Source organism: Microchirus variegatus (assembly GCF_963457635.1).
Source record: "Microchirus variegatus genome assembly, chromosome: 18".
Classification (NCBI taxonomy): Eukaryota; Metazoa; Chordata; class Actinopteri; order Pleuronectiformes; family Soleidae; genus Microchirus; species Microchirus variegatus.
Genome location: NC_139819.1, coordinates 2,931,015 through 2,952,779, shown reverse-complemented (window position 1 = coordinate 2,952,779; position 21,765 = coordinate 2,931,015). Strand labels below are relative to the sequence as shown.

The 21,765-nt window shown below is 39.0% G+C and overlaps 3 protein-coding genes across 4 annotated transcripts; 1 reads left to right on the top strand and 2 right to left on the bottom strand.

Annotated features, from left to right (window-relative positions):
* Positions 1-1,306: 1,306 nt before the first annotated feature.
* Positions 1,307-5,019, bottom strand: mrpl1 (mitochondrial ribosomal protein L1). 2 transcript variants are annotated; one of them, XM_083904886.1, is made up of 10 exons: positions 4,879-5,019; positions 4,507-4,579; positions 3,738-3,846; positions 3,137-3,425; positions 2,928-3,011; positions 2,558-2,629; positions 1,987-2,098; positions 1,775-1,875; positions 1,575-1,656; positions 1,307-1,443 (listed from the first exon to the last, which is right to left on the bottom strand). In XM_083904886.1, exons 2-10 carry the CDS (start codon positions 4,535-4,537, stop codon positions 1,322-1,324), a joined length of 1,002 nt encoding a protein of 333 aa, XP_083761012.1. In that variant the 5' UTR covers positions 4,538-4,579; positions 4,879-5,019; the 3' UTR covers positions 1,307-1,321. The 2 variants fall into 2 exon arrangements, with proteins under 2 accessions (XP_083761012.1, XP_083761013.1); XM_083904887.1 differs by having other exon boundaries at positions 4,507-4,610; positions 4,879-5,009.
* cnot6l (CCR4-NOT transcription complex, subunit 6-like) lies at positions 4,979-15,264 on the top strand. The gene is made up of 12 exons (XM_083904884.1): positions 4,979-5,090; positions 6,799-6,920; positions 7,380-7,566; positions 7,794-7,879; positions 8,092-8,181; positions 8,474-8,542; positions 8,676-8,833; positions 8,930-9,084; positions 9,580-9,731; positions 10,322-10,549; positions 10,655-10,857; positions 12,434-15,264. The coding sequence occupies exons 2-12, from the start codon at positions 6,809-6,811 to the stop codon at positions 12,653-12,655; spliced, it is 1,662 nt and encodes a 553-aa protein (XP_083761010.1). The 5' UTR covers positions 4,979-5,090; positions 6,799-6,808; the 3' UTR covers positions 12,656-15,264.
* A 690-nt stretch (positions 15,265-15,954) lies between these two features.
* Positions 15,955-17,372, bottom strand: cxcl13 (chemokine (C-X-C motif) ligand 13). Its single transcript, XM_083904483.1, has 4 exons — positions 17,279-17,372; positions 16,549-16,666; positions 16,267-16,364; positions 15,955-16,124 (listed from the first exon to the last, which is right to left on the bottom strand). The coding sequence occupies exons 1-3, from the start codon at positions 17,340-17,342 to the stop codon at positions 16,274-16,276; spliced, it is 273 nt and encodes a 90-aa protein (XP_083760609.1). The 5' UTR covers positions 17,343-17,372; the 3' UTR covers positions 15,955-16,124; positions 16,267-16,273.
* Positions 17,373-21,765: the final 4,393 nt, after the last annotated feature.

Sequence of the window (21,765 nt, the reverse complement as noted above, 5' to 3'; positions counted from 1 at the left end):
TCAGTTTCCTGTTGGAAAAGTCTGTCTAACAGTGAGATAAAGACGTGAACATGTGACGTAGATATCGTAGACTTGAACTGACGTAGATTTTAGTCTTTTGTTTAGTGACTAAGAGACAGAAATAATAAACTCACTGACGTCAGCCCTGATATTTTTATCATTTCCATCATTTCCACCATTTTATAGTAATAACATTTCTCTCTCTCTTTCTCTGTGTTACTGCTGATGATCCCGTTACATCATCATCATCATCATCATCATCATCACCATCATCACCATCATCTGCTGCTTCCTATTTTCTCCACAGGGACAAACAAACACTCATTATTGTACTGAATATCATCAACCTGTGCAGCATCAGAGGCACGATGGCTAATTAAGTGCAACCACTTCAGTGCATGCACACACGCACGCACACACACACGCACGCACGCACACACGCGTGCACACACAAACATAGAGGTTTGTGCAGCTATTCTTCTCAGGACTCTGCACTGCATTGACCTCCATTCACTTTAACAGACTAAATAAATAGTTTATCACTAACCTGAACCATAACCAGTTCAATTCAAATCTTAGAAATGAAGGTTACGCCTCATTAGGTCCAGGTTTTGGTCTCCATGAGGACTGACTGGTCCTGACAGAAAAAAGGTCCTAAAGAGGTAACAAATACAAGAACACACACAGAAGTAATTTCCTTATCCTTAACTATTACAACTAAATGTCTTAACCTTAAACTCTAATCATCACCTTAAAACCAGACCTTAACTTTTAAAGAACCTTCAAAGTTCTGTCTGAAGAAACGTCTTCGTCATGAAAAAGAGTTCTGCTCACTTTACAGAAGTCAACACTGCCACCTGGTGTCCACGTGGTGGAACTACAGCCGAGGTCAAGTCTGAAGGTCAGTTTTTACTCCTGAATGACGAGGTTTTTTGGGGTTCTTGGTCACGAACAATAATTGGTGGTATTTATATATGATATTACATAATGTTAAACTGCAATAGAATACCATTTGACTTAAATGTAAAGGTTTTAAAAAGTTTAAACCATGAAAAGCAACAAAAACGAACTCAAACTAAAATAACTGTTAAAAAGGTCATGAGGTGAATCTGTTAATAAGAGTTTTTTTAAACAGTTATTGACAGACTGACACGTCCTCATGTCGTGGAAAAACACTCACTCATTAACATGTTCTGGTTTGTGAAGATTAATAAACAACTTCTCTTTTTTTTCTCACAGGAAAAAACAACAAAAGTCAAACATCACAAGAAAACAGTTTAATCAGAACATGGACTATTTACACAAACTCAAACATTCTCCTTCACTTCTCCTCCACCACCTCCACCTTCTTCGCCTCAGCAGGCTTTGGTAAAACGTCTTCACTCTTGAACCACAGAGATTCACTGGTGTGACTGGCTATGATTGCTCTCTCTATGAAAGGACCTGAGGAGGAGGAACAGGAAGTGATGTCATCATTTAACTCAACAGGAAATGTTGCTAAGTCATTAAAAATGTGCTTTTTCCATCACATGTTTTGAGACGACCCGTTTTATTTATGTTTATGATAGTGTTACCCATGTCTGCTGGTCGTTGAGAACAAACATCCTGCAGGATTGTCTGCAGGTTTGACAAGATCTGTTCTCTGGACATGTCCAACTGTGAGACACAGACAAAAACACAGTGAGCACAAGAGGGCAGCAGCGAGTCAAGGGTCCATCAGTCACAACATTAATAATCAGTTTAATCGAGATTACTGTAGAGTGTGTGGACATACCGTGGCGATCTGTGTCCTGACGTAACACTCGCTCACCACCATGTACTCATGACCTGTTCTGAACAACTGCAGCATTTTAGGGATGTTGTTGCCAACGGAGCCTGAGAGAGAAAACACACACACACACACACACACATATACACATAAATAAATAAAGTGTGAGGCTTCAGTTTGAATGACATGTTGTTATAGTTGCTATTTTTTAAACTCACCTCTCTTGCTCTTTGGAAAACTTTTCCTCAGTTTGTTTTTCAACGGCAAAAGTTTGGACAACATTTCAGGAACTGCCACGTAGAAGTCGGCCGAAATCTCGTCGTCTAAGATCTAATCAATGAAAACGACAAAGATAAAAACTACACGTTAGATTATATTAGACTCCAGCAGGGGGCGCACAGGATGTCAGGATACAAAGAGAAATGATTCAGTTTGAATGATTTCGCAGATTCACATTTAAGAAGCTGAAAAATCAGAATATCAGTATTAGTTGACAATTAATTAATTAAAGAATTAACCATATACGGATCTATTAATCATGGTACCCATAATATTCCATAAATGTTACAGTTTTCATTACTTTATTAACAATTTAAACGTACTGGAAATCACTGACTGGAACAATGATAATTTAATTTAATCAGTTTTAATGATTTCTTTGGAGCAAAAAGACAGTGAAAGAAGTAAAGTTTCTTTTTCAGCTTATTAAATGTGTTTCAATATTTAAAAAAACATTGAATCGATGACTAAAACAGGTGAAAATGGACACCTGATGTCAGCGTCTCTCACCTGCTGAATGAGCTCCACTCCTCCCACGACATCAGCTCCGTTCTCCTTTGCCACCTTCACCTGATTTTCATCCTGCAGTGAGACAAACACACACGAGCGCGTTAATCTGATGCAGGGACGCCGCGACTCTGCTACGATCGTTAAAACGTGACATTTAAGTCACGGCGCTCGACTCGTGCTGCTCCACGGGAAGATTAATCAAACGCTGCCTGTGGCGACGGTGAGCTCAAGAGGAGCAGAGAGAGACCAAACGCTGAGTCATGCTCACACACATACAACAGATTAAAACTATTCATCAACAACACACAATCAGTCAACTCGGAAATGAAGATTCATGAGGCTGAAGAGCGGAGGAAGTTTGTCGTTTTACCTCAGTGAAGACGAGAACTTTCTTCATCTCCGTGGTGAAGGGAAAGGGGAAATGAATGGCGCTGACGAACTGGTCCACTCTTTTCTGTGGGAGACATCGGTCACATTGTTATTATATTAGTGGAATTACTGTAAAAGAAAATTAAACGATAATAAAATGCTGGTCTATGGCGGCCATGTCTTTGGTCAATCATTAAAAACAAGCGTTACCTTTTTCTCCAGCTTCATGTTGAGCTTCAGGTCGATGTAGACGGGCTGCGCGGGAGGAGTGAAGTCCAGGACCTGAAAGTTCTTCAGCAGGTCGATGGCGTCGACCGCGGCGTACGCGGTCCTGGGGTAAAACCTACGGATGTACACGTCGTCCACGGGCGCCCACGCCGTCTTTCCATACGGTTTATGTCTGTCACTGTCATCCACAACAACCCTCTCTTTCTTCTTCTCCTCCTTCTCTTTGTTCTTCTCTTCCTCCTCTTTTTTCTTGTCTTTCTTTTGGAAAGTCCTGACAAATGACACACTGGACTTAATGACATCGTTTACATAGCAAACACGATCATTGCCATTAACCCATCCCATTTATCTTATAGATAATTTAGATTCGTTACAGACTCCAAAGCTAATTTAAACATCGTGTTTATTTTCCATGCTTTATTGCGATGTGTAAACGTTTCTCTGGTGTTTATCAGAAATGCTGCCGGTCTGGAATAACATCTGCTCCAGCTAACTCCATACTTGTGAAAAAGACCAGGGGTCAGATTTATTCAGCTGTCACTCTTTTGGGTCATATGATCACATTCAAAGTTTCTGAACTCACCTGGCAGCTGCAAACGTCCTGACAGGGAGATTCCTCTGTGCAGCTTGTGGGACGTTCATGAAGGACGGACCACCAGCACTGATCAGCTGCCGCTGACATCTTGCTAAGACTGAGAAAAAACACAAGAAAAGCAAACACAACCCTTGATTCAACATTGTCATATTATACAAAAATCACAACTGAATGAGTAATATCTGTTTAATTCCACCAGATGGTGTCAAGCAAGTTGCTTCAAAACATGGCTGAAGTGCTGTAATGGAGCTTGGTGCATTTTCAATGTGTCAAATAATGATCTCATGTTTGTGAAATAATTTTTATAATTCAGTTTTTTAATTCGGCATACACGTCAACCACCAAACATTCCTCATATTAGCGAATAAAACTGTTAGCATTGCTCGTTACCGCAATGGGACAACGCTAAGCAGAGGTCGAAGGAATATGCATCGAAGAAACTGCTATTTTTTGCTTAAATAAAAGCTCCCTTGTCGATTTTATCGATGCCGAATTAAACATAAGACATGTGTGAATACGATATAATCATTAAATATTTTTTTCCATGTGTAGATAACTTAAGAGAGAAATGCACAGAAAAAAAACGCACATATTGATCATGTGTTTTGGGGTATGTGACTAGCTAACACACCGGTTGCGATTGATTTGACGTCAAAGTTAAACACTGAACTGAAATGACATCGTTCACAGTATTCTCGCAAAACACGTCAACTCATTTAAATGTCAATAACGAGGAAAATAAATGACACAAACTGACCTTTCCACACTGTCCGCGTGCAAGTTGCCATGACTAGGAACGACTATGGCCCGTGCGGCAACAGCGACACGTTCTGAAAGGTTCCGGAGGAGAAAACCAAATCTCTGTTTAAAAACGCATAATCAAAAGTACAAGTATTTTTCAGGAAGCACATAAAACTCGCATAAATATGGGATTGTATATATGAAAAATAGTACCATTAGTTACACTATTCGGCAAACGTTTGATACGATTTTCTGTGGGAAATGTTTGACTTCCACTAACATTTCAAGTTCCTGTACTCAAATAAATTAATTAATATAAATCTAATAACAATTTAACTTACTTCAATAACATTATATATAAGCTGCTAAATGTAAAAATAAAAAATACCTTAAAGCTGTGAGCTGTGGCTGGATCATTAATACAGGTGGCACCGTACGCGCGTCGGGCACGAGCGGAAGTGACGTTTGTTGTTCTTCTCTCTGTTTCCGAGACGTTCACGGTCTGAACGGCTTCACCAGCCGCCGCTGCCGTTGCTGCATGTCGCGTCCAGACTTCCCCACTTTTCTCCGTCAATCCTCGTCTTCCGCCCACGAATGAAGGTAACGTCACGTCTCACGTCTCCTCTGTCTCTCTCTCTCTCTCTGCCGACACTTTGCCGGAACTGACACGGCTCACGGTCGACTCTCGCTCCCGCTTCCGCTTATACCGACTCACTCAGCCACGCTGTGTCCGGCCAGCGTGCGCCTCTGCGGCCGCGAGCGACCTAATCCAGCCCGGTGCTTGGAGCTCGGTTCACGTGTGTGTGTGTGTCACAGTGTGTGTGTGTGTGGACTTTAAAGAGTGTGTGAGTTTATTAATAACTGTAACACGAGTGTTTGTGTGACTGTGTGTGTGGAGGGTCAGCAGCAGCGGTGTGGGTGTGTGTGTGACAGCTGCTGCCGGGTTGAAGTGCTCCTGGACCCGGACCGGGACCCGCCGGACCAGGACCGGGCCCGGGGCCGCTCCGAACGTCCTCAGCGCGTTTGTCACTTTTGACATCACAGCTATGTTTGGCCACGCGCCGCTCAGCTGTTCCCGCAGCTGCTGTCATATGTTTATTACATTTATACAACAACACATCAAAGCCGGGAAATAAGGCAATAACAACAGCGACGAATGAGCTTCTGGTTTCCATGGCAACAGATTGACTGTCATGACAACTTTAATGAAATATGTAAAGTAAATGTTGTCAGTTAGTTTTTTTTTTCCCCTGTAAACTGAGCCATTTAGGGCTGAAAATAACCTTTATTTACATAATTAGTTCATCTGATAATACTTTGTTTTTAGTTTAGTTCATAAAAGGTCATAACATTTTGAAAAAAACGTTGATCAAAGGTTGAAAAGAACCAACATTTTAGAATATAGATCTATTTTGTCATATGAGGCAAAAATACAGCAAATATTCACATTTAAAATTCGGAGAAACATGTTTTAATTAATTTAGTAACCATTCATAATCAACTTTTAACTGTATTATTATTATTTTCTGACTTTGAACCAAATGTAAAACCAACTAAAAAGCTGACTATCCCATTATTCTATTTAAACTTAACTGAATGTTGATGTGTTGCGTTGTATTATATGCGCTAGATAAACGCATAACATCAAAGTAGAAGTAATTAAAAAGTGTCCAGTATGTTCAGTACAGGAAACACTTAACATCTGAAATAATAAATGATGAAGAGAGTTTCTGTGGCTTTTTTGTTGCAGGATGAAGATAAAGGTTTCACTCCTCTGTGTGACACCGTCAACTATTGTTATTAAAATAAACGGTGAATGTGGATCATATTTCCACGTCTTCATCACCACTAATATCTTATCACTTTGTCCTTGAAGCAAAAACCTACGTCCACACGGACGTCAAACTTCATTATCATAAACATTGTTTCAAAAAACAACAACATGCTATAAACCACCTGTGGTTACGTGATAATTTGTTTGTTGAAACTTTAGAAAGTGACATTTTTTTATGGTTGATTTTCGTTGATATTTTTCGTTGTTTCCTGTTGGGAAGTCTGGGAATTTTTGTAGAGAACTTAAATCAACAGTAATATGTTTAGTTGTATACGTCCAGTAATAATTGTTGACATACTGATATATGATTTAAATGGAAAATCATTTTTATTTACCGGTCTCTTCTATATTTATGTTTTTATGTGTTCATTCAGTTCATCTCTAAACTTGACACAGTTTTTAATTTTGGCTCTCTCTCTGAATTCAAAGTCAAATCTTTGTGTTTTAATGTTGTTCCTGTTTGTTTTTTGCCAGATATCCAGGTATGCCAAAGGAAAAATATGACCCTCCAGATCCTCGCAGATGTTACACCATCATGCCAGCAGAGGAGGTGGCCAGTGGGAAGAAGTCTCACTGGACTGAGCTCGAGATATCAGGTCACTTTCACTAACTCAATAACTAACTAACGACTGTTCAAAGCTCAGTGTTAATCTGACAGTCCTGAGGAAAGAAACAGCAGAACTCAGAAAATTATGAGCAAAGATTATTTGCATTTTTTTTTTTTTATGGAAATAAAGTTAATTTTAAATTATTAATATATTTTAAATAATAATAATGAATAAATAAAGAATAAAAGTAGGATTTAAAAATGTATTAATTTTCTGCACGGCCACCGGCTGCATTCCATATCTGCTTTTACTTCTTCTCACTGTAGGTTGTTATAATCACATGATGCTCTGAGTGTTCTTTTAATGTGGGTTTCTCCCCCCCCCCACCCCCCCCCACTCTGAACAGCATCACATGACAACTTAGTCCATGAATTCAGATATTGTTCTGACGTGAGAAGAAGAAGAAGAAAGTGTTTGTCTGAAAATGTCTTATGTGTGTGACCTCAGGTCGCGTGAGGAGCCTGAGCAGCTCGTTATGGACGCTCACTCACCTGACAACGCTGCACATCAACGACAACAACCTGAGCCGCATCCCGCCGGACATCGCCAAGCTGCCCAACCTGGTCTACCTGAACCTGTCGTCCAATAAGCTGCGGAGTCTGCCCGCCGAGCTGGGCAACATGGTCTCTCTCAGGTCAGTTTGTGATGGAAAACATGGCTGTCGATGGGGACGACAGAAAAAAAAAAAGTCAGCTTTAGACAGAGTTTTCTGACAGGAAAGTGAAGTTTGTCAACCACTCATTCTCCCACACCAAAGTCCATAGAAAAAATTTGTGATTTCAGCAAACAGGAGCTAACGGATGTACAATCAGCTGATCAAAAATAACACATTCACGTTTTTGTTTTTGTTTTTTGTTGCAGGGAATTGCTTTTAAACAACAATCTATTGCGAGTTCTGCCTTATGAACTTGGGAGGCTGTTCCAGTTACAAACCCTGGGGCTTAAAGGTGAGTCTGTAGTGTCAGAAAAACTAGTCCAGTTCCTGAATCTCAGGCTTCAACTGACTCGGCATCACGTTCACAACTGACGGATGTTTTATTTGAATTAATTTAAAATGGAATTATAGAAATTAGTGTCTGATTTAAATCACATTCACAAATTTCTGTTGTGACGTTGTGTCTCTGGTGTGTGTGTGTGTGTGTGTGTGTGTGTTGAGCAGGAAACCCTCTGTCCCAGGACATCCTCAACCTGTACCAGGAGTCCGACGGAACCAGGAAGCTTTTGAACTACATGCTCGACAATCTAGCAGGTAAACAAACGCGCCTCTGCTTTACAATTCACGTCTTCTTCTTTGCCAAATAATGAGCTATTATATACATCCACCAACAAACTGACTGTCAAATACTGAGCTATTCTGTGCATCTACCAACCGACTACCAAATACTGAGCAATTCTATACGTCCACCAACAAACTGACTGCCAAATACTGAGCTATTCCTTTCATCCACCAACAGACTGCCACATGATCAGCTGTAGCGCCCCCTATTGAACATAAAGTTAAAGTTCACCACTGTGCTCACAACCTAATCTTTATTTCCCAGTTCATCCAGAGCAGCTGCCTCAAAGACCGTGGATCACTCTGAAAGAGCGAGACCAGATGATCCCCACAGGTACCTGCATTATTTTAGTTTTGCTTTAATGCACACGTGTGTTTGGTGATGTCATTTCCTGTTATTAAAGGCTGATATTGAGGGATTTATTCAAAGACTATGAACTAATGATAATTATAATTTCCTCCTGCAGCCGTGTTCACAGTCATGTGTTACAACGTGCTGTGTGATAAGTACGCCACGCGGCAGCTCTACGGCTACTGTCCGTCCTGGGCTCTCAACTGGGAATATCGAAAGAAAGGCATCATGGAGGAAATCACCAGCTGTGACGCCGACATCATCAGCCTGCAGGTAAACAAAGAGGACCAGGTCTTCCATGAAACCATGAAAAAAACGACTCGCCGACACCCGAACCGACTCTTCCTCTTCCTCCTGTGTTGTGTGCAGGAGGTCGAGACGGAGCAATACTACACCTTGTTTCTAGAAACGCTAAAGGAGCGCGGCTATGACGGCTACTTCTGTCCAAAATCTCGTGCCAAACTGGTTTCTGAACAGGAGAGGAAACACGTGGACGGCTGCGCGGTGTTCTTCAAGACCGACAAGTGAGTTCAGGCCAATTTAAACTGAAGAACCATTTCACGTCTTTATCTGCACCGTTAGACAGACTTCTCCAACGGGAAACTGAAGTTTGTAAACCACTCACTCTCCCAAACCAAACCTCATAGAGAAAATCAGTGATTTTAACCTCACAGCACACAGGAGTTGTTGATCCACTGCTGCCTCCATCACCAAGTTCAAATGTCCTTATTTTGTCAATTTGGCATTTAAAGTCCTTCATTATGATGTAAATCAGTGACACAAAGTGGCCACACGAGGCAGCAGTAGACCGGCAGCTCCTGTGTCCCCATGAGCTAAAATCATTTTCTCTATGAGGTTTGGTGTGGAAGAGTGAGTGGTGACGTAGATATCGTAGACTTAAACTGACGTAGATTTTATGAGGCAAGTCTTTTGTACGTAGGTAAGTAAGTTATAAAAAAAAAGGTATTTGACTTGTTTGTAAAGTTGTGTAAAAAATCTCTGTGTGTGTTTTCCTTCAGGTTTACTCTGGTCCAGAAACACACCGTGGAGTTTAACCAGGTGGCGATGGCCAACTCTGAGGGGTCAGAGGTCATGCTGAACAGAGTGATGACCAAAGACAACATAGGGGTGGCGGTTCTGCTCGAGGTCCACAAGGACACGTTCTCCGGTGGTAAGACTTTAGAAACTTTAGGCCTCCAGTTATTCCTGCGTCAGTCAGTGTGATCCCATCTGTTAATTATTGTTTCATTGTTCATTAATCATATCCAGAATACTTGTCCACTGCCTGACAATATTCAAATGTCAATAAAACCACAACAAATCCAGATTTTTAAACGGTCTGTTTTCTATCATCTGAATGTTTCAGTTAATCTGGGAAATATTCACAGATAAATAAATTGGCAATTACAAATGTAGTTTTTTGGCAGACAATTAATAAAGTAATAAGTAATTGTGTTTATGAACTTTTATGCAGTAACATCTTTATGCCACCAGATATCAGTAGAGACTTTGATTAGAAAGTAATGAAATCTGCTGTTTTCACAAATTACGCAGTGTGGATCATTTATGTAGTTATGTTTTGAATGAGCAGGTTAAACTTCCCATATTTTTTTCTTCACTTAAGTAATCAGTTGAGTTTCTGAAGTTTCGTCAGGCGTCTTATTTCATCATGGTCACTTTCTTATGGAAGATTCTTCGTTCTTGTCATGTTTGTTGTTTTAATCCCGGATTATCCCCCCCCCCCCACCCCTTTGTTTGCAGGGATGAAGCCTCCTCAGGAGCGGCAGCTCGTCCTGGTGGCAAACGCCCACATGCACTGGGATCCCGAGTACTCGGACGTGAAGCTGATCCAGACCATGATGTTCCTGTCTGAGCTGAAGAACATCGCAGAGAGAGCGTCGGGCTCCGTGGCGACCGGCTCGCCGACCTCTGACCCTTCATCCATCCCCATCGTCCTGTGTGCTGACCTCAACTCACTGCCAGATTCTGGTAAAAAAAAAAAAAAAAGCCTCACTTTCCCTGTTCACGTTCATGAGTCTCTCTCTGGTGCTTTTGTGTTTGACGGTGAACGTGTGAATGTCTCGTGTCGTCCAGGTGTGGTGGAATACCTGAGCGACGGCGGCGTCGCCGACAACCACAAGGACTTTAAGGAGCTGCGCTACAGCGACTGTCTGACCAACTTCAACTGCAACGGCAAGAACGGCAACTCGGACGGAAGCATCACACACAGCTTCCAGCTGAAGAGCGCCTACGACAGCAATCTGATGCCTTACACCAACTACACGTACGACTTCAAGGTAAATAAAAAAACTCATCTGACGATTATCTGCCACAGGGTTTTTTACTCTAATTTAACAGCGTTATGATGTGTTCACACCGGTTTACAAGTGTACATACACAGTCAATGACAGATCGTGTTGATGCTCGAGCATCCACAGAAAAGCCGATTTGTCGACGCCTGTGGCACAAGACACTAGACTCTTGATCACTTTCTGTTTACACTTAAAATGAGCTGAAAATTCAAAAGGTATGAGCCTCTGTCCGTTTTGTTTAAATGTCTTTGAGAAGACATGTTGATTCTTTTTTGTACAGCTGTGTCAATGTGATGGCACAGTGTTGGTCAGTGTTCCTCCTGTATTACATGATCCCAAAGATATAGATATTTGCACGTGTTACAATAACACGGACTATAAATATGGTAAAACTCTGCTATAACACAAATAATTAGACTTAAAACTGAAGTTAAGTGACTTTTAAAAGGTAATTTTCTCCATTCCATGTATATTTTATTCAATATATATATGCAATATTTAGTGTTTTTCACAAATAAAACCAGGTCCCGTGTCACAAATATCGAGATTATAGTGAAGCAGGCTGTTTTTCGACCAAAAATTCTGTATTTTTACATCCGCTTTTTCAAAAGGTGTTTTTTTGGGTAACGGCGCTTAAACGATAATAAACACCATTAGACGCATGTGTGTGGGCGGATCGCAGATCAGAGTCTCCATGTTTTTAACCGCTGCGTTTATTAATCAGACACCGGGAAATATTTTGGTTTTTGTATGTGCGAAAATAAACTTCACACTTCTCGCTGCTGACGCTTTTGTTCGCCGATGACTCAGCGATTTGACGGTGGATGTTTGCTCAGGAGTTGACTCATTTCTCCCTGCATCTGTTGACATTAATGTTTCCTGATGAGCTGATGTGCGACGACAGTGTGAACACCTACAGAGTGTGTGTGTGTGATCACACGTCTGTGGGGAGACGCCGCACTGAGAGAGAAACTTTCACACAACATGATGTCGTCTTCGATTCCTGAGCAGAGGCGGCGAGATTAGCGTCTCCTGCGCTCGCACGTCTTTCGGTTCACGTTCTACTAAAAGGTTATGGAATTATTGATCGATAACCACAAATATACGTGGGTTGAGAGGTGCCACTTTTATTATTGCTATTATATCCAAAACATGTCATTAGAACCATCATAAAACTATGCAACGCATTTTAGATTAATTAATATTTAATGATACAGATTTAAATCAAATCTACGTCAGTTTCAGTCTCCCACACCAAACCCCTTAGAGAAAATCAGTGATTTTAACATCACAGCCCACAGAAGTTGTTGATCCACTGCTGCCTCCATCACTAAGTTCAAATGTCTAATTTTGTAAAATTCGGCATCGTTCAGCTTTATCCCAGTGACACAAAGTGACCACACGAGGCAGCAGTAGACCAGCAGCTCTCCTGTGTCCCAGCGAGCTAAAATCACTGATTTTCTCTATGGGGTTTGGTGTGGGAAAGATGTGTTGGACGCCCGCCCGCCCGCCCGCCCTTCCCCTAACCTGCCGTCACATGACGTTGACTTTGTGTCCACAGGGTGTGATCGACTACATCTTCTTCTCTAAGACCCACATGAGCGTGCTGGGTCTGATGGGACCTCTGGACAGCCAGTGGCTCGTGGACAACAACATCACGGGCTGCCCGCACCCCCACATCCCCTCGGACCACTTCTCCCTGCTGGCCCAGCTGGAGCTCCACCCGCCCCCGCCCCACCCTCTCAACCCCCTCAACGGGCTGCACCTGCCCGTCAACAGGTAGTGCAGCCGGACGGAGCCCCGCCCACTACCCCTCCTCCTCCTCCTCCTGACCCCGCCTTTTAAACACTGCCCTGGCCCCGCCTCCAGGTTTATACAGGACCGTGTACAGTTCACTCAGAAACCATCCGAACCCTTCCAGCTCTACGACACCGACCAATAGGAGTGAGGTATTCGCCCTGTTTGTTTTTGCACACTGTAAATGTTTTATTCTATTTTTCCCTTTGAAAAAATCTTGATACCAAATGTTGGGTTTGGGATGAAGCTGCTTTTCTTTTTTTTTCTTTTTTCATGATCACGGCCCGACTGTTGCTATGACGACAAACCTTTTTAACATAAATCCGCTCCACAGGTGTCGGCTGATGTGAGTAAATCTTTTTAGAGTTAAAAACACTACATAATACACTACAATTGAGGGCTGCAGCTAACCATTATTTTCAGAGTCACCGTTTGGCTCATAAAATATTGATCAGTGTTTGTCACAACACTGGAAATGATTGATTTGTGTCCACAAACTAAAATGTTTGGGTTTGAATGATTTATTTGTTTTATGGAGCAACGAACCAGGAAATATTCACATTTAAGAAGCGGAAAAATCACACAAACTGGTTTGGATTATTTAAAAAAAAACAAAAAAAAACAAACACTCAAAGCGATGAATTTAGTAATCGATTTATAATCAATTCCTCGAATAACTGTTGCAGCCGGCTACAATTAGCATATTTGAATGTTATACGAGGATGAAAAAAGGTACATATTTTAATCAGATATTAATAATAATAGTAATAATAATAATTAAAATTATAATAATAATAATTCTACTCTGGGAGATGAAGAAAAAAAAAGTGCTGTTTTTAATTTTAAATGTTCTCACTGGGCATTTTTCATGTCGTGTAATGTCACAGTTTACACTGAGCTTTGAAATGAAAACATGAATTCATCTCATGACAACATGAATGCACTGTTCAGAGGAGGCTTTCAGATCGACTCCTGCACGGTGGGACATTACCAGGGGACGGGCCGATAACTCACTGGATTAGATCTACAGTCCCATATATATATATAATCCGCAGCAGCAGCATTTTTGCTGAGTCATGTTTGTGGGCTGTTTATTTCTTCTTCTTTATGGGAGAAGGATATTTGTGGCGCAGTCGGCGAATGATGCGTTTGATATGGCTTGAAATGACTCGGCACTAATGTGTTGTTCACAACTCAATAGTTTAAAAGGAGAGAATTGAGTTTGTGATATCGACAGACGTAGAAAATATGAATAATCTTGTGTCACTTTATCGCTTTATCATTTAAAAACCAAAGGAAACTTGAAGGTTAATGAAGAAGTTGAGTGGTTTGTCGTCGTGTGATGTTCTGAAAGTCTCCTCCTCACAGTCGAGCGTGGACGCGTTCACGTTTCTGCTGGATTACGGGTCTCGTACCTTCTCACTGATCATGATAAATAATGTGAAGAACAGAAGGAGCGTCAATTTTGGTCGCGTGCAGTGCGGCGACGGCTGCAGTCATATCTGCTTTTAAAGGGATAATCCAGGAGCGTGTGGTTGTATCATGTGGTTCTTAGTGGGCGTGTCTTATTTTGTAAAAATTCGGCTTTTGAAATCCTACATTCAGCCTTATTCCCGGTGACACAAAGTCACCACACGAGGCAGCAGTAGACCAGCAGCTCCTGTGTCCCCGTGAGCTAAAATCACCGATTTTCTCTGTGGACTTTGGTGTGGGAGAGTGAGTGGTTTACATACTTCAGTTTTGTGTAGACGTAAAGATGTGATAGCAGACTTATCTTTTGTTAAATCTATTAATTCTGAGCTCAGAGCACAACCACACATCACAAAACCTGAACTATCCCTTTAAAAAATTGAATATATTGGCAATAATGCAACCCGAGTTGACTAATAATAAGCTTTATACTCTTTTTCTTTGAAAATCTGCAGTCTTTACAGAGTATCGTCTTGTTTCCCTTCACCTGAGCGGCCAAAGAATCCCCCCCCCCCATCCTCACCCCTCCCCACTGAATGACCTGTGTGGTAATCAGATTATATTTATTTATCGGTGCCAGACAAAGAAAAAACAACACTTCCTGAGAAGAATCAGCTCGTGATTCATAAGCAGGAGCTGAATGATGTGTTCACAGAGGTTCACCGTGAAATCTGTCGTCGGAGCCTCGTCGCGTCAGATTCCCGTGGACTCGCAACTTTGTATCTGTGTCAGACGATTAGACGTGATAGCCCTTTATGTAACGTTGTAAACTCAGGGCTGTGCTATGCATCGAGCAAAAACAACGACAAAACAAACGTCGCAGTGTACGAGCAGAACCACACAGGAAGCTATGATTCTGAAAATCCTTCGTAAGCACAGGGGATGTACGTACACACGCACGCACACACACACACACACTGTCTTGTCATGCTGCAGTTGTAGTTCAATTCCCATGTCTTTGTGCATTTTTTGATAAAACTACTGCCGCACTTTTGCTCCGTTCCCAAAAACATCTTTGGGAAATTCTATCAAAATTCTCGAGTCGACAGAAAGTTTCAAAAAAAAGTGTTGAAAATAAATTTGTTTCAGAAAAACGTTGGATTTTTTTAAAAATCATCATTATCCTTGTGTGTGTGTGTGTGTGTTTTTATTCTATTTTATTTTAAGAAAGGTTCAACGAGCAGAGTAAGAGATGGGTTTTTTACGTACAATGTCTCTATATACAGATGATACATTTATTTTTCTTTCTGCTTCACAAACAATTAAAAATATTGTTTTTCCAGTTTGATGATTAAAAAAACCTTTCTATATGTGAATTACACATTTATTTGTATTAACTTTATTGAGATAAATTACACAAATATAGTTTTCCCATTTGAAGATAATCAAAATGTCTCTATATGCAGATGACACCTTTCTCTTTCTCAACTTTAGCAGGAATTATAAAAAATTAAGGGTCAAATAATATTTATAGTAAAAGGTCACAGTCCAGTGACAAAACAGTGTTTACAGATATATAATATATTGGCTTCAGTTTAAATTCACATGATTTGCTTTGTTCATTCTTAATGAGTAAATAAAAGGTAATAAATAGGAACCAGAATCAGAGGCAGAACTTCTCGGTGTTCCAGTGGTTTTGAATAGTTTGGTATCAGCTCATTAGACAGCAAAAATGGTCATAAACACAATTTGTTTTACTTTTTTTTTTTATTTGTTATATTGTGGAAAACAATACAGAAATGAAAAAGAAATCCCTTTCATTGAACAAGGTTTTTAAACAGATCTCCAAAATAAAACATCTTAAGTGTTGAATCTGTGATGCATTAAACATGGGACCATTTTTTTTTTTTTTTCTTTTTTTCCAAAGAAAAAAACAATAGAAATATTCATAGAATGAAGAAATATGAAGTAGAATGATTTGTTTTTGGCTCAGTTTATTTCACAGTTCGACAGCTGCCACAGAGCGACCCGAGGCTTCAGGAATCCTGAGATTAAAAACAGAAGGAGTAAACTCATGTTTAGTTTATTCATAGTTTGAATTACTATTTAGTTTGCACTTTATTTGTATTTTAGCCCGTTTGTATCACTTTTACACAACTTATTTTGATCGACCAAGCATTTATTTACCCGTTTATTACTTTTTTTTCTGCAGTTCAGAGAGAAGCCCTTTGATCCAGTTCACTGTTGGATCCACACACAAAGTCATGTTCCTCTTCGTGGTGATTCTGTGGGGGAAAAAAACGGAGGGATTTTTAATTTTAAGCGCAGAATAATCTTAACTGTTTGAGCTCAGACAGAACAATAAACGCCACAGAAGAAGACATCGCGGACAGAGCAAACTGTCCACGATGTCTTCTTCTGTTATTTTTGAGTGGTTTTTCTTCAGTCCCTTCACACATAGTGACTCACATGATCTCGGTGCGACGACATTGTCCCGACACAGGAATCACCTCCATTTTACAGATGGCCCTCGTCGGGATGCGATGAGATAACACATTGATGCAGTGACATCCATGTCTCCGCACAGCTGGAGAAAAACAACAACAATCACTTATATGTTTCATTTATAATGTACAATGTTTTGACATTTGAATATACAAAAGTAGAATGTCTGTATATGCAGATGATGCATTTGTTTTTCTTTCCCTCACAAACAATAATATTGTTTTACCATTTGAAGATAAGCAGAATGTCTGTATATGCAGATGATACATTTGTTTTCCTATAGCTTCACAAACTATTAATAACATTGTTTTTCCAGTTTGATGATTTAAGAAATGTCTCTTTATTAACTTTAACGACAAAAATAATAAAAATATAGTTTTCCCATTTGAATTTAAGTAGAATGTCTATAAATGCAGAAAACACCTTTCTTTTTTTAATAACTTTATCTACACAAATTATTAATTTTCTTTTTAAATAACTTACATAATATGAAAGTATCGTTTTTCCAGTTTGATGTTTAGTAAAATGTTTACATGCAAATGACAAATGTCTGTTTTATTAACTTAATCTACACAAATGCTAAAAGTATAGTTTGTCATTAGTTTGAACATAAGTCAAAAGGGGTTTAAAAAAAGGTCATAAATGTTTAAAAACAACTGAATAAAGTCATAAATATATAAAAAAAGAGTCTCACCGTGCACCGTGGTGATGCAGCAGCAGAACGTCAGCAGCGTCACGAGCAGCAGCGCTTTCACCATCGTGATCTTTCAGCACCAGTGATGAAGTGATGATGTGATGAAGTGACGATGTGATGAAGTGATGATGAACATGGTAGAGTCTGGGTTTATAAGGCTGCAAATGAGGAACTATGTGCGTGTGTGTGTGTGTGTGTGTAGGAAAATAGTGCACTTTCCCGTCCTGACTTGACAAAATTCAAAACCTGTGGCATCTTTGCGGTTTCTGCTGATTGAGCCAGATTTCTTTCCTTGTTACTTATACACAATATTTTGCCATATTGGTATCGTGTGGGAGTTTGATGTGACAGATTTCAGTTATTCCTGACATCATCATAACTCGCACATTAGTTTGAAGTCGGGGCTTAAATGAGAGAGGGACATTAAATGACAAAAAGCATCTCTATAATATTCACAAAATCTAACATGGGTGAAGTGGATATAATATTTTGTACAATTTGTACATATATTATTGCTTATTTGATGTCTTTGTTTTATGGAGCAAAGAAACAAAACAATATTCACATTGAAGAAGCTGAAAAATCACACAAACTACTTAAAATGTTGCATCGCGGTGTTCCCCAAGGCTCAATATTAGGTCCCACACTTTTTCCAACTTGTTTATGTTTTTAAATGTTTTGCATTAATATGGTTCAGCAGTGTCATATTAAATGTGTTTGATAAATAGATTGGAATGTGGAATGTAAAATGTAAAGTAAGTCATTTCAGTGTCTTTTGTGGACAGTTTTAAGGGTTTAAAACTGATTTTTTTTTTTTTTTAATTTTAACATAATCGTCACCAGGAGAACTTTAAGTGAGTCATGCAGTAATATAATTAATGTTGAAGGTATTTTCCCATGGGGATTAATAACCTATTTCAGATTGTGATCATTTTTAAAATGTTTGAAAACGACCACTGAAAGAACCACACGAGCGGAGAAAGTCGTACTTCTGTATTTTCCACATCCTTTCTGGTAAAGAATTCATTTATTTGACTGCTCACCCTCTCCGACTATAATAAGACGAGACTTCCTGTTTCCAAAAAAAAAAAAAAACAACATTTGTATTTATATTTTAACATGTACAGTAAATAGTGAACTCTGCTGGGACCAGCGAGGGGACCCTCCTGGATAACCACACGGTGGTTTTGATGAGTCAAATGAGTACACCGACGTTTTTTAATCAATATTTGAATTAAATAAATATATTTATAGTGAATCTTATTTTTAAATATGTTTTATACAGATACAGCAACATCCGTTGGTAAAATGTTGGATGTAGCAGTTTTTCATTTAAAAAAGGGGTTTTAAGTTGCTTCGACTGATCTACATTAGTAAGTTTAAGTCTACAATATCTCAAGAACATGTTCACGTCTTTCTCTCACTGTTAGACAGACTTTTCCAACAGGAAACTGAAGTTTGTAAACCGCTCACTCTCCCACACCAAAGTCCAGAGAGAAAATCAGTGATTTTTCTACTGCTGCCTCGTGTGGTCACTTTGTGTCACAAAGTGTGGGAACCTAAAATTGAGCCTTGTGGGAACACCACAATTCAGCTTTTTCTGTATTTCTTTTCATTATTAAAATGTTGATGTTTAAAAAGTTGCAGCCTTACAGACAAAGAGACTTTTTTCACTATTTGACTTCTATTTTCTGGATAAAACACAACTGTGGGATATTTATGGAAGTTTTTCATTGTTGCAGAAACAAAACTAAAAGAAAATCAGAGGACGAGTCTGAGCTGCAGACACTTCCTCCTCACACAGGGAAGCAGCGCTGCCGTTTGTGTGTGTGTGTGTGTGTGTGTGTGTGCGTGTGCGTGGCCGTGTGCTAGCATGTGGTGGTAAACCCACAGTGTGTCTGTGAGCCAGCAAAGGAAACCACAGTGAAAGTCAACTGTCGTCTGCTGTTACAGTTGATCTGTGGTTTACTTTTCTGCCGGCCTTCACTGATCAGACGTGCACACACACACACAGATTAAAAACCACATGTGCTTTTTTTTTGTGCATCCACAGCTGGAAAAATAAAACCAAAACTTACAAACATACAGACATGTTTACAACACTGCCTTAAAAAATCTACAGCAGGGGTCACCAACGTGGTGCCCGCGGGCACCTGGTAGCCCGCAGGCAGCCAATACGGTGCCCGCGGGCTCACTTTACTTCACTTCACTTGCATGTATCCGTATGATCGCTCAGTAAAATATCTTTGATATTGTTTATAAAAACTGGTAATCGTTAGGAGTAAGCACTGGAATGAATGTGTATGCAGTTGAATGCATAATATTAATCATTTAAATGGTAAACAAACAAAAAAATATTATATGGTAGCCCTCCATATTATTTTTTACCCTTAAGGTAGCTCTCATCTCAAAAAGGTTGGTGACCCCTGATCTACAGGAAACAACTGGTAAATAATCTGATTGTGGGTTAAAAGTTACTTCTTTTTTTTTTTTTTTTAATGATCATTTTCTTAAATTACTGTTAATCTTATTTATAAATATGTAACTTAGTAAGTTTATATCAACATGGTTATGAATCAAAGGTTATAGTTCAGAATAAAACATATACCGGTCACTCCACAGCCATTACACTTTTTGAGAATAAAATATACACTGACATTCACTGTTGATGTTTAATTATGTGATTTAGTAAGTTTATATTTACTTGTTAATAGATTAAAGGCATAGTTTAGGTTCAAATCCAAAACCTAAACTGGTCACTTTTTAAATTGTGAAATTTCATTAAATGTGGACACTGAGGGTTAAAAGTTACATTATTAATAATAATTAATATTTTTATTAAATAAATATATTCCCAGTTAGGGATCATTCAGGTTCAAACCAAATTAAAAACTTGTGCTAGTCACTCCACAACACAAATTAAACTTTCATTTAATAATCTGAGCTGCAACTGGTACATTATGTGATTTATTCAGGTCACTGAGGTTTAAAAGTTAAATTTTTGTATACTTTTAATTAAAAATATATATTTACAGTGAACCATTAAATAGTCTGTTGACTGCAACTGGTTAATTATGTTATTTATAAATGTATATGAGATTTAATCAATCTCCACCTCAACCAGTCTGTCACACAGCGCCCTCTCCTGGTCAGGACGGGGAGACGCAGTAATTAAATAAACTCAGTTCAGGTTAAAATATGATATATATATATATATATAATGTATTTTTCCACACATACATACAGTACATCTGTAAATGTATATATACATACATTTTATATATATATATATATATGTGTAACATATGACTAAAAATCTGAAAATATATGTGTAATATAATATACCAAATACACGTATGTGTAAATATGAAGTTGTCTGAATAATGAACTTTAACACACATTAAAGTGCTAATTAAATTGTTTTCTTCTCAATATTAAACTCAAAAAAGAGACTTTTACTCCAGAATCTGTTAAAATTTCCAAATTTGGGTCAAATAAACGAGAAAAACTGGATTGTTCTGGAACAAACCCTGACTTTCATGTATGAAGTTAGCTCGCAGGCTAACATGCTAACAAACACCCAGGTGTTTTTAATGTAAGGTAGCTAACACCGACGCTATCACGCCAGCATCAGTAAATTAGCACTAATTACGTCCGATTAGTGCGCTAAAATCTTACATTTATGAACCAAAAACGACTTTGAATGTGTTTTATAACGGAAACAGCGCGATTTACTACAGTAAAAGTTAAACTACGACGAAAAACTCACCCGTATTCATCTGTAGCCACGAACACCACGATGATTAACTTCATTAACTTACGCAGTTGACGTAGAGGAGATACGCTGACGTGTGTACGCTGATAATTTAGGTGAAATCAGGTCACTCAGTGAAAACAGCTGTGTGAATGAATGAATGAGTGAATTTAAACCACGTGACACATTAATACATTAAACTGACTGATTTATAATTATCCAAAAAACGTTTTTTAAGAGTTTTTAATTAAAATTAAATTTTAACCTTGTTCTCCCCGTAAAAACAAAAAGGTTTTCATCCAATAACAGTGTGGACAGCGCCCTCTACTGTTGAACCTAGAGTATTACATATAGGTTCTCAAGGATGGCAAATTATCTAAAAATGTACTTTATCTGTGTGTTAATAAGTTCATGAGGTCACCGTGACCTTCTGCCTCTGTTTAAACTAAAGTGACTGTTTTACTGCTTCACATCAGTAGATAACAGACGTTTAATCTGCAACACAGATTAAAAAACAAACAAACACAGACACAAACTCGGATTAGATTTTTATTGTTTAGACGTCACTTTTGCTGAGAACCACAAACAAAGATGGCAGTAACTAAATATTTCAACTTTATTCTCTAATAAACGTATAGGTTATTATTATTCTTATACTATAGCTTTGTTACAATAGAAGAATCTGTTAAATGCACAAAGAGAACATTTAAAAAAAAAAGCTTCAGGAGGCGAG

Coding starts and splice junctions, on each gene's coding strand:
- mrpl1 (XM_083904886.1), bottom strand. CDS start 4,537: ATGGCAACTTGCACGCGGACAGTGTGGAAAG. Junction 3,012..3,136: donor ACATGAAGCTGGAGAAAAAG/GTAACGCTTGTT, acceptor TGTCTCCCACAG/AAAAGAGTGGACCAGTTCGT. Junction 2,099..2,557: donor GAGTGGAGCTCATTCAGCAG/GTGAGAGACGCT, acceptor TTCATTGATTAG/ATCTTAGACGACGAGATTTC.
- cnot6l (XM_083904884.1), top strand. CDS start 6,809: ATGCCAAAGGAAAAATATGACCCTCCAGATCCTCGCAGATGTTACACC. Junction 8,834..8,929: donor CCGACATCATCAGCCTGCAG/GTAAACAAAGAG, acceptor TGTTGTGTGCAG/GAGGTCGAGACGGAGCAATA. Junction 10,550..10,654: donor CAACTCACTGCCAGATTCTG/GTAAAAAAAAAA, acceptor CGTGTCGTCCAG/GTGTGGTGGAATACCTGAGC.
- cxcl13 (XM_083904483.1), bottom strand. CDS start 17,342: ATGGTGAAAGCGCTGCTGCTCGTGACGCTGCTGACGTTCTGCTGCTGC. Junction 16,667..17,278: donor CTGCATCACCACGGTGCACG/GTGAGACTCTTT, acceptor GTTTTTCTCCAG/CTGTGCGGAGACATGGATGT. Junction 16,365..16,548: donor TGTCGTCGCACCGAGATCAT/GTGAGTCACTAT, acceptor TTTCCCCCACAG/AATCACCACGAAGAGGAACA.